The sequence below is a fragment of the Zootoca vivipara genome, chromosome 1 (genome assembly GCF_965207765.1).
Source record: "Zootoca vivipara chromosome 1, rZooViv2.hap1.1, whole genome shotgun sequence".
NCBI lineage: Eukaryota > Metazoa > Chordata > Lepidosauria > Squamata > Lacertidae > Zootoca > Zootoca vivipara.
The window spans coordinates 1,129,064-1,141,858 of NC_142582.1; the positions used below are offsets into that span (position 1 = coordinate 1,129,064).

Here is a 12,795-nt window from a genome sequence, read left to right on the forward strand (position 1 = left end):
AGTTAGACATGCAGGTGCAGCCCTCCCTCTCAATAGGAAGTGGGGCAGCTGCTTCAGAACAGGGAGCAGTGGAAGTGCTGGAAGGCAGAGGCGTGTGATCTGCCCCAAACTAGCCTGCTGGCCTCAGGTACAGCGGAAGATGCTGTCATGTTTATGGCATTGAACAGCTAATCCATGGAATGGTGAGACACCACTTGATCCTTTGTCTCAGGCAGCAATGCTTTGAGCTAGCGCTGTGGACACATACAAATGCAATATGATGCACATTTACTCTGAAGTAAGGTTTATTGAGTTTAGGTTGGTTTACTCCCAAATAAGTGTGTAGCATTTCAGCCTCTCTTTTTTTTTTTTAAAAAAAAGTTCTACATGTTCATTTCCTGTTTGAAAGTATTTTGGGCCATCTCTGTTTGTTTCTTTGACATGGCGACAAAAAAGGGCTCTTTGTCTCTATGTGGGTTGCTGGGCATGATTTAAGACTGAAAGCCAAATGCACACCTCGAAATTAATCAAAACTACCTTACCTGGCATAATAATTCCCAGTCTCTGCTGAATGGCCTCCAGGTGAGCAATATATTCAGTTAGTGAATGTTCAGGATCTTTAGATGAAGCTGAAGAACTGTTGTAAGTGCTATAGGACATAAATAGAAAAATCATTAAGCCTCCCCAATACACAAAATTCTCAGTACATAAAGTAGCCAAACACATTGACATAAGCACAAAGGGCAAAACAGACTTGGGAGGCCCTGACTATCACCCCCCTCCATGCGAAGCCTGGGTGTGTGTGCCAGCTGCTTTCCAGCTTTCCTATGAAGTTTGAGAGATCCTGGTTTTCATGCTAAAAAGTAATTGCAGCTATATTCAGGTTAAACTTCCTTGGCTGACCAACAGACTAGATTTTTTTTAAAACCATGAAGCATAGCAATAATTGGAAGATGCAACATGAAGTGCAGGTATTAAATGCTGTTTGCAATGCACACGCCCCCAAAAACAGAAAAAAAGTATTTCAGTCTTGTGGATAGGTACAACTCTAATTATAAAAGGGAGCTGAGCAGTATATTCACAGCTTTGGATTGGCCCCTTGTGGTCTTCCAGGTGCTGTTGGATCACAACCCCCATCATTTCTAACCATCGGCCATGCTGTGAGAGACAGTCCAACAGCAGCTGAAGGACCGCAAATTCCCTGCTTCTGTCATACATAATTCAAGCCTTAAATGGAGTTTTTATTTATATAATGATTCAGAATGGTACATTAGTTAGAAAAAAGTAGAGTGTGGATGACACCCACATTTGAAACAAATTCTACACCAACCTGTTATGCAGCTGCTGCGGTGGTTTAGGTGAGCAGTTCCCAAGACTCGAGAGACTGCTTCTGCCGCTGTGCCTCCCTTCCTGAGTTCCATCACCTGGGAACACCTCGTGCTGCTTTAGCACCTCGATTCTAGCCCTGGTACCTAGGTTGAACAGTATACAGTGATTCATTTAGACCTGAACCTATGGTCAATGAAGACAATTCTATAATGCAGGAAGGAAGGAATGTGTGCATTTTAAAAAGATATAGCTACAGCAAAAACTTTTACTGTAAAAGCTGTGCATCAACTGCAGCAGCCAAACATTTAAAAGCTTATTAACTATGAGCTGCTATGAGCAAACCCAAGTCCTGGGCGTTCCCTATGGCTTCCCACCTCCTGCTTTCCACATCACCATCCATATATCCAGAATCAAGAGATTTCCATTAGTTTGTGTGGCTGCTTGCACAAGAGGGAAGCAGCCATATTTTTCGAAAGATATGTGGCATAATAATAGGTTATTCCGAAATAAGAGGAACACAAGTATACACAATTATGATAGGAGTTTAGTTTGTTGAGTTCTGCACAAATATATATATACAAATAATAACTTGTAATCAATCCGCAGGATTCTTTTGGAGTTCTCACATGAATTGTGTCTAACGCTAGGAGAAACAGATTCCGACGGCATCTCTTTCCTGCCAACTTTGTGCCATTTTTTCACCAGAAACTTTAACCTTGAGGCAAAAAGACATGAATCAGTGTGAAAAATAGTTTCCATAGTACTTGCAAGATCTCACAAATCTGTACAAATGCCACCCACCACACTTACTGTGAAAATTCCAGGAAAAACATACAAGGTGGCCACACGCTCCCCCCCACTAACATCACATACATCCCACCCTCAATCAAGGGCATTTCTACATTTCACAGGCCACACATATCAATTTTGCCAAACAAATAATCAAATAACATACCTCCCCTGTCATATACACACTATACTGGAATGCCCACCACCTACCACCAAGTCAGTAAAGTCCCTCTGCTCAACAACAGAGATGATCTCTCTCTCTCTCTCTCTCTCTCTCTCTCTCTTTAAAAAAAGCCATTACATCATCGCTGAATTTAGGGCAGTGTGGGTAGATTTAGAAGGTTGAGCCAAAGGGGCACAAAACTGAGAAGACCCATCATTGAAATGATTCATTTTGGCCTTGCTCAGGGTGCTGTACTACAAAAGGTTACCAAAGTCCACCCCTGGTTCAGTGCCCACTGCCAGCTCTACATGGCTGGTGGGCGTGAAACAGCTGAGAAAACGGGTTGATCTCTTTTGTTCTTTCCACCCACCTCAGCAAGTGCCCACTGCCAGGCCAAAGTGGCCAGCAGGTAACAAATGTGAAGGCCCTGGGGAATAAACCCTGGAAAATCTGATATAAAGTCTTAAAAAAAATCAAACTGGAAAAAACTTATTTTCTTCTTTCCCTACCCATTCAATAAAAACACTTCACAAGGCACTTTGATTGGCAGGTGCCCCTGGTTGCTTCAGGTATGCCAAGGAAAGGCCTTCAGCAGTGGGAATTGGGTGAGTGACTATGGACATATGCCATCTTCACTTCCATTAGGACACATGGCTTGCCAACTGAGTGAGGATTTAAATTCTTTTGTTTCAGTGGGAACTATTCATTCCTCTTTAAAAAGAAAAAAATAGATAACGTGTAGTGAAATGTACAAATAGGGAACAATTTGGTGATATTTGAAGAAAAGTGTTTGGTTACCTTGATATTGCAATCACCACTCTAATGGCAGACCTGAACTTTGTAAACGAACGGCTCCGTAATTCAGAGACGGCGAGATCAGGAGAAGGATAGATGCCCATGCGCGCTATGAGAGACAGGGTTGCTTGCTCGCATTCTTGGAATCCACCCAGAAGCAGCAGAAGGTATTTTTTCTGATAAACCAGAGCTTTCCTAAAGCTCTCAGCTCTCAAATACTTCCTGTATAACTTTTGCATCTAAATTTTAAAGAGAGAAGAACATTGAGCTTACAGAAAATTTAGAAACCAATTACAAAAGGTACCTACCTCAACAATATCTCCCTGCAATCCATTTGTCTATGACAGAGAGCTTTCCAAACTGTGTGTCGCACAAAGGCTCCCCGCTCTCCTCCCAGGACTGGAAAGGGGTTGGTTTTACCTCCGGTTTGCTAGGAAAACTGAATTACTATGTCACGAAATAATGCATGTCTAAAAAACATGTCACCAACATGAAAAGTTTGGAAAGCTCTGGACTATGTGCTCTTAGCAGTTAAATGTTTACACATCGTGTGTGAGTATGAATGAATGCTTGCAGCCTAATTCATTAATGGTTCCTCTTCCCCCTTGAGTGCCTCAGTGTTGTAATGGCACTTACTATTTAGTTGTTTCTTGGTTGTCTTGAAGTTTTAAGAGGGTCCACTGCTGTGTTTTGTTTAATAAAGCTTTTAAACTTATCCTTTGCTATGCTTCTTGGATGCCACTTTACACAATCCTCACCCTGGTCTGATCAGCCATAACTCAGTTTTTTGGTAAAACAGCTGATTCTCCCTCAACTTTGCCATTTCTCAGTTTGGGAAGATTTGGGATTTTATCAGTTTGGGGTGATTCACCAGCTGCAATCCTATCTGTGCATAACAAATCTATGCAGTAATCCATGACCATATTATTATATCCAGGATGCATTATTGCAATGCATTCTATGTGGGTCCACCTTTGTAAACTACTTCATAGAATCAAAGAAGTGCAGAGTTGGAAGGGACCCAAGAGAATCTCAACTGAAGCATCCATGACAGTATCCTACCTCTGCTGCGAAACCTCCAAGGAAGGAGAGTCTACCATCTTCTGAGGGACACCGTCCCACTGTTGAACAGCTCTTACCATCAGAAAGTTCTTCCTGATGTTGAGTTGGAATCTCCTTTAGAAGCTTCAGCAGATGAAGAATGCAGCAGCCTAGGTGCTGAAGGTAGCGAAACGCTCAGACTACATTATACCTATTCTGCATCTGCTGCACTGGCTTGTAGGCCAACTGAAAGTGTTAGCAATAACTTTAAAGCCTTTGTTTGGTTGGGGCCCTTCCCTCATATAAACCTGTCATAGGAATGTGCAAGAATATCGTTTGTGATTAAGCCCAGGAGAAATGCTTCCAGTTTCTTAATAAAATATATTTTAAACATCTTATGTTTTATTTGGATTTAAATGTTGTAATCTGTACATAAATAAATACTCATTTTGGGAGTTTAAGATTTTCAACACAAGATTCCCTTAACCCCTGCTCTGAGCACCCTTCCTATTGCCAGCTAAATTTTGCTTCATATATTAATGTTGATATGCATGAGAACAGCTCAAATGAAGAGATCATATGCAGAGAAATTTTTACCTTCGGATTGGAAGATGACATTGCTGGCTTATTTTCTGCCACAAAATTAGTTTTTGTTTCTTCATGCTCTGTTGTTCGCAAGCCATTGTGCAAAATAGGTTTCTCCTCCTGATAAGCAGTCCCTTCCGATTTTTGCAGGGAGTTAATAACACATGTAGGTTTGATCTAAGCATGACATTTAAAGACTGGTTCAAAACTTCAAACTTCAATACAATATAGGCAATGAAATTCAGCAACATTTAAATATAATGAAATCTCACTGGGGTGGATATAAAGCATTTGAACATGCACCAGAAATTTGAAATGAACATATATATAGCCTTTAAAAGTCTGATTCCTCATATGGCTTCTATAAGGAGCAAATGAGGAGTAAATGTCTGATGGCCTGATACAGGTTGTGTGGGGGCTTCCGGTTTGCTCACGGATCAAAATGGAGTGCGGGATCGTTTCTGCTGAGCGATCCTGAGCTTTGCGAGGGTAAAAAGAAGTCTCGCTAGGGCTCCACGGACCTCGAAACCCAAGGATAAAATCCTTGGAGACCAGGGGACTCAGCTGCGTTTGGGGGCGACTCTCCAGCTCGGAAACCGCTAGAAGAGTCCGGAGGGAGCAGGATAAAAGTAAAAAGGTATAAAGAGAAGGGAAAGTTAAAGATAGCTCAAAAAGCAAGCCTAAAGAAAAGGAGCAAGGACATCTGCTTGAGCTGGCAGGAAGACAAAACTAGAGATGCTGATAGGAAAATGAGGCAGAGCAGTCAAAAGAATCCTAGAGCTTTCCTTCTTGAGTTGCTAGAGCAGCTAGGACTAAGCATGGCTGCTACGTAGCTCTTGTCTGCCAGGAAAATAGCTCACAGATATTTAGGAGGAACTCTTCCTTCAACCCCCTCAAAAGGTGAAATGGGTTACCCGCCTTTTTTCTTTTAAAAAAAATGCTTATAACCATTAACTGAAGTATGAACAATGGCTTATGAAAATAAAATGAACCCTCTTACCGGAGATTTGGAGGAAGCCAGTAACTCTCCTTTAAGTTCCTCAATTATATGCAACAAGGCTGCAACTGCTTCATCATTTGAAGGAGGCCAGTTAACTGTTCTGTTAAATAAAGGGTAGGAAAAAAAGAAATAATCCAAGTTAATTGTAGACTCCATTGTTGTCCCATGGAACAGACCTGTCTCTGTATATACGAAGCCTGAGCCATTTGACATTAAGGCAGCATATAAAACAGAAGTAATTCACCAACTGTATAAGGAATAACATTTCACCAGTAAAAAAGTACTAATGTGTTTTGATGAAAGTAATGAAGGCATCACTTTTTTCAGGCACACCTTATTTTTCACGCTCATGTAGACTGAGCATATAGGATAAGCTGGGGCCTGAAAGTGTCATGAACTGCCATTCAGGCCTGATTCAGACCATTGTTTAGTGTTACATCAGCACCAGCAGGTGCAAACTTTGAGCTGCTTTGCATCACGTGTGCAGATACAAGCGTGTGTGTGTGTGTGTGTGTGTGTGTGTGTATTCATATTCCTTATTGAAGGTAAAGCAGAAAAATGAATTTTTTAAAATGTACGGTAATAATAGTTTAGGTGCATTACATTTGAATTGGGCCTTAGGGTCAAGACTCTTGTTGACATGTAACAGTTTTAGGATTTTATCCAAGGAAACTAATGTTTCTAGTTGGTGCAGATAAAATGTCCAATTACCGTACTAGGAATGGTTAAGACATTAGTAACAAATTACAGAAACCAGGACTCATAGCTGTGGTGGTCCCTCAGTATTGATAAGGTATTTCAAACATGAGAAATACAAAATTGGTTTCAATTAAGATCAATGTAAAATACTCACCGCTTTGTAGTTTTATATATGAACTCAGAAAGATAACCTGCAGCAATGAGCAACTGTTCTCTGATGTTTTCTAATTTCTGCTGCTCCACATGGAGCATTACTGTGTCAGTTGTGAAGTTGGTGTAATGGTTTTTTGAAGAACATGGAGGAAGTTCATCTTGATTTTTATGACAATTAAGGTATCTTTCCTGTTTCTCCAAGTGTTCTAGAATCTGTTGCAAATCCTTTATTCTTCCAGTGTTCTGCCAACGTTGCAATTCCAACTCATGCTATGGGAATAGAAGCATAGCTATTTGAAATATTTAAAAATTAAGTAGCACTTTGCAATGCACACAGGAAATAATTCACAAGCTGTAGGAAGAAGTTAGTATCTAAGCTCTTCCATGCCATGAAATTCGTTACTAACAAGATGCAGTTGGGGGGGGGAGAGGAATGTTATTTATGGAAGTGTTTGGTGGGAAGGGTGCTGCTGCAGTGAGCACCAGTGAGAGTAGTGGGTTAGCTTTTCCAGGGCACCCACACCACCCTTCTTGTCCCCTGATATGTGGTACTGTCAGGAGGCCAGGTCCACAGGGCTATCCTTCCCTCTGGGCCGCTACTGGTTCTCTGAAACACACTTTTCTATGTGTTCACTATTAAATAATTCCTTAACTCACCTGAACCCTCATTTCAGGTTCTCCCATTTATACATTCAAAGTATAAAAGGCTAAAAAAATCTGAAAAGGGGGAAGGCATCCTGGTAAAACCAGTGTGGTCCTGACTTGCCCCACATTTATCCTGGGATGAGTAATCATGTGAACTGTACTTACTATTGATACGCAAAGCTGAGTAAGGTGCAACATTCTCCACAAACACCCAATGTGAACAATCCAAATTAGGAAAGCATACAGTGGTACCTCTACTTACAAATAACTCTACTTACGAATGTTTCTAGTTACGAATGGAGCTCCGTCCGCCATCTTGGATGCGGTTTAGATAGGATTTTTTCTACTTACGAATTTTTAGATAGGGTTGCTTCTACTTACAATTTTTTTCTCCCAATGCATTCCTATGGGATTCAACTTACAAGTTTTTTCGACTTACAAATGTGTGTTCGGAACGCATTAAATTCGTAAGTAGAGGTACCACTGTACTGGTAAAAAAATAATCTTTGTGATGTTTTTATTGTATCATAGGGCAGATTATTGAGATAACAAATCCATGGCTATAAATAAGTAAAAAGGCCTCTGAATTTTTTAAAGGCAGGGCTGAAAAAAGTAAAAAGAAACCACATGTTCTTACCAGACTTTCTCCAGCTTCCTGTAGTTTGCCAAATTCTGTTTGTTGTTCTTGCTTTATTTCTCTTCTTTGTTCTGTCCCTCTTTCCTGCTCCCTCAGTAATCTGAGAATAGACTGCAATTGATCCCATTTCTTTCTCATTTGTATATCTTTCTCTGTCTGTATCTTCAAGGCATGGATAATGTCCTCTTTTTGACTTTGCAGAGCAGCCTGTGCGGCCTGTAAAGAGGTGTGGAGCTCTTGTTCTTTCGGAGGTTGTTCAGAGGGCACCTGCATTTCACCCATTTGCTTCTTTGAATCAAGTACTTGCTGCCGCGTCTTCTCAATTATGGCTAAAAGATTCCTAGCATGGGACCTCTCTTTGTACAACTGAGCTTTCAGTTCCTGCAATGAATCGTTATGCGTACAAGACCCACATTCATTTATTCTCATGCTCAGCTGTTCTGTCAAAATACGTTCATGTTTCAAAGCACTTAAAAGTTCTAAACTGCGATTCTTCTCAACATCTTCATTTTTCTGCAGTTCCAAGAGTTTATTTTTATATTGGGACAATAAAGCTTCACAGCGAGAATGTTCAATCTCAATTTCTTTACGGAGATTACTGTTTGCTGACTGTTCATGCTCTAAAGCCACAGACAGTTGGTTGTTTTGAATGCACTGTAGTTCCAAGGCAGCTTGCAACTCCTGTACAGAAGAAGGAAAAAATCACTACAATTACACAAGACTTTCAATGTCTGAGAGGAATTCCAGTTTGTAAATTAAAATTAAAAAGCAGATTCTGATCCAAAAGCCCACAACTTGCTAATTCTAACTAAATTATTGGTAATTTGATTTTTCCTTAAGTCATGGACATGACCAGCGACAAATCAAATTTCTGTCTAGGGTGGAGCTTGATGCCTCAAACTCAGCAGGTCACCCATAGCCTTTTAAACAATGTGTATATATCAACTCTGTGCAGAAAACCTGAGACTTCCAAGACCAGGCTGTGAATCATGGACAATTCTTCTTGACATTAATTATATGTTGACATTCGCAAAATAGCATGGTACTTCACATTTTCAGGAATGAGCCATGCACTGCAAATATGCATGTTCTGTTGTACCCTGGCCATCATTTGTTGTCCATCAGTTTGAATACTTTTAATTTAGAGAAAAATATGTTTTGGATTATTGAAAGTTAAATTGATATTTTGGGAGAGGAAAACTGCATGCAATTGGAAGTAAGTTTTATTCACATTTGAAATGTTTTTGTGTGTTTGTTCAGTTTTTTGGCAATAGGTGTGTAGGTATAATCAATACCCTAATTCAAAAACTTATGTTGTGTGGTATGTCTTTCTAAGTAAGAGGTATGTGGTCCATCTTGTTTGAAAATCATACATGGGCCCTCTTACACAGAAGCTCTTTCCCTGTCCATACAAGTGTGGAGAAAAAATAATTCTCTGTGTGTGTGTTTGTGTAGAGACAGTGGCACTCTCCACACATGTACTGTGCCACCAAAAAAGGCTTTGTACAAGTCCTATTATGATAAAACAGCAACATTAAAAATTGCAGCCCCCCCACATTGCAGCTCTACAAAGTTAAAATGTTACTAGCCATGACTGCCACCCACCTATCAAGCAATATTACTGGTGCGGCAGTGGAAGGACAAGGTTTAATTCTGGATTGGCTGTTCCCCCTGTGTACTTCTCCTTCAAGCAGGTGGGGTGAAGGAGTCTCACTGCTGCCTTACTTACAGAAGCAGAGCTGCATCAAAGGGCAAGTCCTTTGCAAAAACAGTCTTCTCCTGAGTGATCTGAGTGATCAGGCAGGTAGGAGAGCGATCTGAGTGATCAGGCAAGTGGGAAGGAACTCCTCTACTCAGCCCAAAGTTTAAGCAGAAGCAGGGGGGAAAGCTGCTTCAAAGACCACTTTTCAAAGGGCTTTAAGACAGTCCTCTGGAGGCTATTTTAAACCCTTTGCAAAGATCCCTGCCCAGGAGCGTAGGAAGATAGGGGTGGTGGGGGCGGCACGCCCCGAGGCGATCCCATGGGCGCCATCGCCGCTGCCCGCCCCGCCCCAAAACGCCCGCCCCGCCTCCAGAACGTGCGCCACGTCACCGGGGGCAGCGCGCCTGCTCTCCACCCCCGGTGGCGGAGCATGAAGCTCCTCCGCTGTCCCTGCCCTCCCTTTTCCAGCCTCCAACACTGGAGTTTAAAGGGGGAGGGCTGAGATTGCAAAGCTGAGCAAGGGATATTGACAGGTGGACAGCCCCACCCATCTGTCAATAATTTTATTCGTTTATTTTGTTCATAATATTTCTCAGTCGCTTTGTCTTGCCCAGGGCAACCAAAAGTGACTTACAATGAAACAAATAGGCAATAAAACACATAGATACATTAAAACCATGAGGAAAGAGAAATACAATAAAAACATCCCAACCACTTCTAAAAGGCCACTAATAGTTAAAAGGCCGACGCATATGAAAGAGGGCGTTAACTCCACAAAGGGAAAAAATCTGTTTGGATTTGCAGAAATCAGTTTCCTTAAGAAATAGGAGTGTCAAACGATATGTAAAAACAGAGATAGCATGGATTGAATATACACTCTGCGACAAAAAGAGGAGAGTATGCTGATGGAGATAACAGGAAGTCCAAAGATAAAATTTACTTTCTTTTCTTTTTTTTCTCCTTTCCCTTTTTTCCTCTGGGAAAGGAGGATTAGAAATACAATACGAAAAACTGTAACAAACAAACATAAATGTATATGTGTATGTATATGTATACAAGCATGAAGAACAATGTTCAGGTCTGGTGATGGGAAAAAATAAATAAATATCATTTAAAAAAAAAATAGTTAAAAGGCCAATTCATTTGCAAGGCAATCCTTTGCAAGATGCCAGAAAAGCCTCCCTGGGGAGAGCATCATAGCTGGCGAGGAAGCCTATTCAGCAGAAGGGGAAATCCCTGGGAAAAAGGGAGAACTTGGCAGCTATGGAGAGCATCCCACAAGGGGGAGCCACCAGTTCTCGTGTTGCCATCCTCCGGACCTGTCATGGAGGAGGCAACCATGGAAGGGCCTCTGATGATAATCCCTGGGTCTGGGTTGGTTCATATAGAGCAGGCGCCGGCAATGTTTTCCGGCCGTGGGCCGGATCATTCCCACGGACGATCATCAGTGGGATGGACATGCGCAGAAGTGATTTCCGGCGCCGCGCTGCACATGTCTGGGGCGCCAGAAATCGCTTCTGCGCATGCCCGGAAGCCAAAAATCATGCCTGCGCAGAAGCGATTTCCAGCATTTAATTAATTGAGAAATTAATTAAAGGTTATGAATATTTGATGATTATAGGTTAAGAATAATTGATTATTATAGGCTAGGAATATTTGAGGGATAATGAAGAGGAAGTGTGGTTGTTAGGTTGTGACAGAGTGGGAGTGGGGTGAGAAGTAATAATGGATTATTTTCTGATTGGCTAAGATGGACCGAAACTGGATTGCTCTATGGAACTTGCTGAACCTTCTGGGAGATTCCGAGACCAGGGGAGGGGGGGGCAGAATTAGATGTAAGTGTTTAAATGTTACTTATGGTTTCCTGAAAGCAGGATTTAGAGGCATGGTAAAACAGAAAACATAAGCTTGAGTACCAAGAAAGGCTATAATTACCCCACAAGATTTTACCTCTATTGCTTTTGACTTCTCTTCCTCTTTTAACTTGTGCTGATGTTGTTGTTCATCTAACATGTGCTGTAGTTCTTTTTCTTTAACTTGTTCATTCTGGAAATCTTGAAGAACAGCTGTCATATCTTTCTCCTTATTTTCCAGTGCAGAACTGCAACATACAAAAGTTCTATGTATTTTTCTTTTGAAAAAAATCTGCTAACTTGCATCTTTCTGTTTTTTCAGCAGACATGCAGCTGTATCCAACTAAGTTCTACTGAGAATAATCCACTAAAATTAACAGACCTAGTTAGCCACCCCCATTTATTTCAATGGCTCTGCTCCAGGTAAAACGAACACCTGGACACAACTCAATGCCTTTAGTAACTGAGCAAGAAGAAAAAACAATCAAGTATCATGGTTTCTAGGACTAAGGTGAAACTGTAATGCTCCCTTGTTATTTTTGCTATTGAATGCTGGATGTTGTTCAAAGTAATCTTGTTATATTTATAGTATTAAAACGTATTGTTCTATATGTTATTATATTTTTGTTTTGCTATGTCATTATGAAATTGTTTGCAATGCATCTGTTTCTTTGTTGTGGGCCTCTTTGGGCAGGCTTTTTGTGGGAATACGAATAAATGAATGAATAAAACACTTCATATAGTGCTTTTTATTATGTCAGGAACAACACTTCTTAACTTTTAACATTTCAGCACAGGTTGGTATAAACAGTGAATTCTCAAGCTGAAACACTTCCTATACTAGAGTCCTAGAAACAAAAATCAGGAAGGGACTCTGCAGTTGAAACCCCAGGGACAGGTGGAAAGGGGAACTGGAATAAGAAATTTGTGGCAACAATTATGATTTTTAATGCTCTAGCATTAAAAACCACAACTAGAGGTAATGGGTAGGTAAAGGTACCCCTGACCGTTAGGTCCAGTCGCGGACGACTCTGGGGTTGCACGCTCATCTTGCTCTATGGGCCGAGGGAGCCGACGTTTGTCCGCAGACAGCTTCTGAGTCATGTGGCCAACATGACTGAGCTGCTTCTGGAGAACCAGAGCAGCACACGGAAATGCCATTTATCTCCCCGCCGGAGCAGTACGTATTTATCTACTTGCACTTGATGTGCTTTCAAACTGCTAGGTTGGCAGGAGCTGGGACTGAGCAACGGGAGCTCACCCCGTTGTGGGGATTCAAACCACCGACCTTCCAATCGGCTCAGTGGTTTAGGTACATTTAGGCAAATACTGAAATGCAAAAAGTTGTTAGAAGAGGACTGTTTGTAATACAGGAGGATTGGGGTCCAAAGGCACCCCAGAACTTAACTGAATGTCTCCAGTATG

General features: G+C 41.3%; 1 protein-coding gene across 6 annotated transcripts in view; it reads right to left on the minus strand.

The window, feature by feature from the left end:
• Positions 1–12,795, minus strand: part of PCNT (pericentrin) — an 84,926-nt gene that overhangs the window by 577 nt on the left and 71,554 nt on the right. For 3 of the 6 annotated variants that reach the window (XM_088675583.1, XM_088675562.1, XM_088675580.1), the window contains 10 exons: positions 11,468–11,618; positions 7,816–8,496; positions 6,535–6,803; positions 5,682–5,781; positions 4,694–4,858; positions 4,118–4,273; positions 3,059–3,294; positions 1,935–2,023; positions 1,310–1,451; positions 522–628 (listed from right to left, as the gene is read on the minus strand). In XM_088675583.1, the coding sequence (XP_088531709.1) occupies positions 522–628; positions 1,310–1,451; positions 1,935–2,023; positions 3,059–3,294; positions 4,118–4,273; positions 4,694–4,858; positions 5,682–5,781; positions 6,535–6,803; positions 7,816–8,496; positions 11,468–11,618 (2,096 nt within the window). Of the gene's footprint in view, positions 1–521; positions 629–1,309; positions 1,452–1,897; positions 2,024–3,058; positions 3,295–4,117; positions 4,274–4,693; positions 4,859–5,681; positions 5,782–6,534; positions 6,804–7,815; positions 8,497–11,467; positions 11,619–12,795 lie in introns of all 6 variants that reach the window. The other 3 variants (XR_015951507.1, XR_015951508.1, XM_088675569.1) reach the window with 3 other exon arrangements.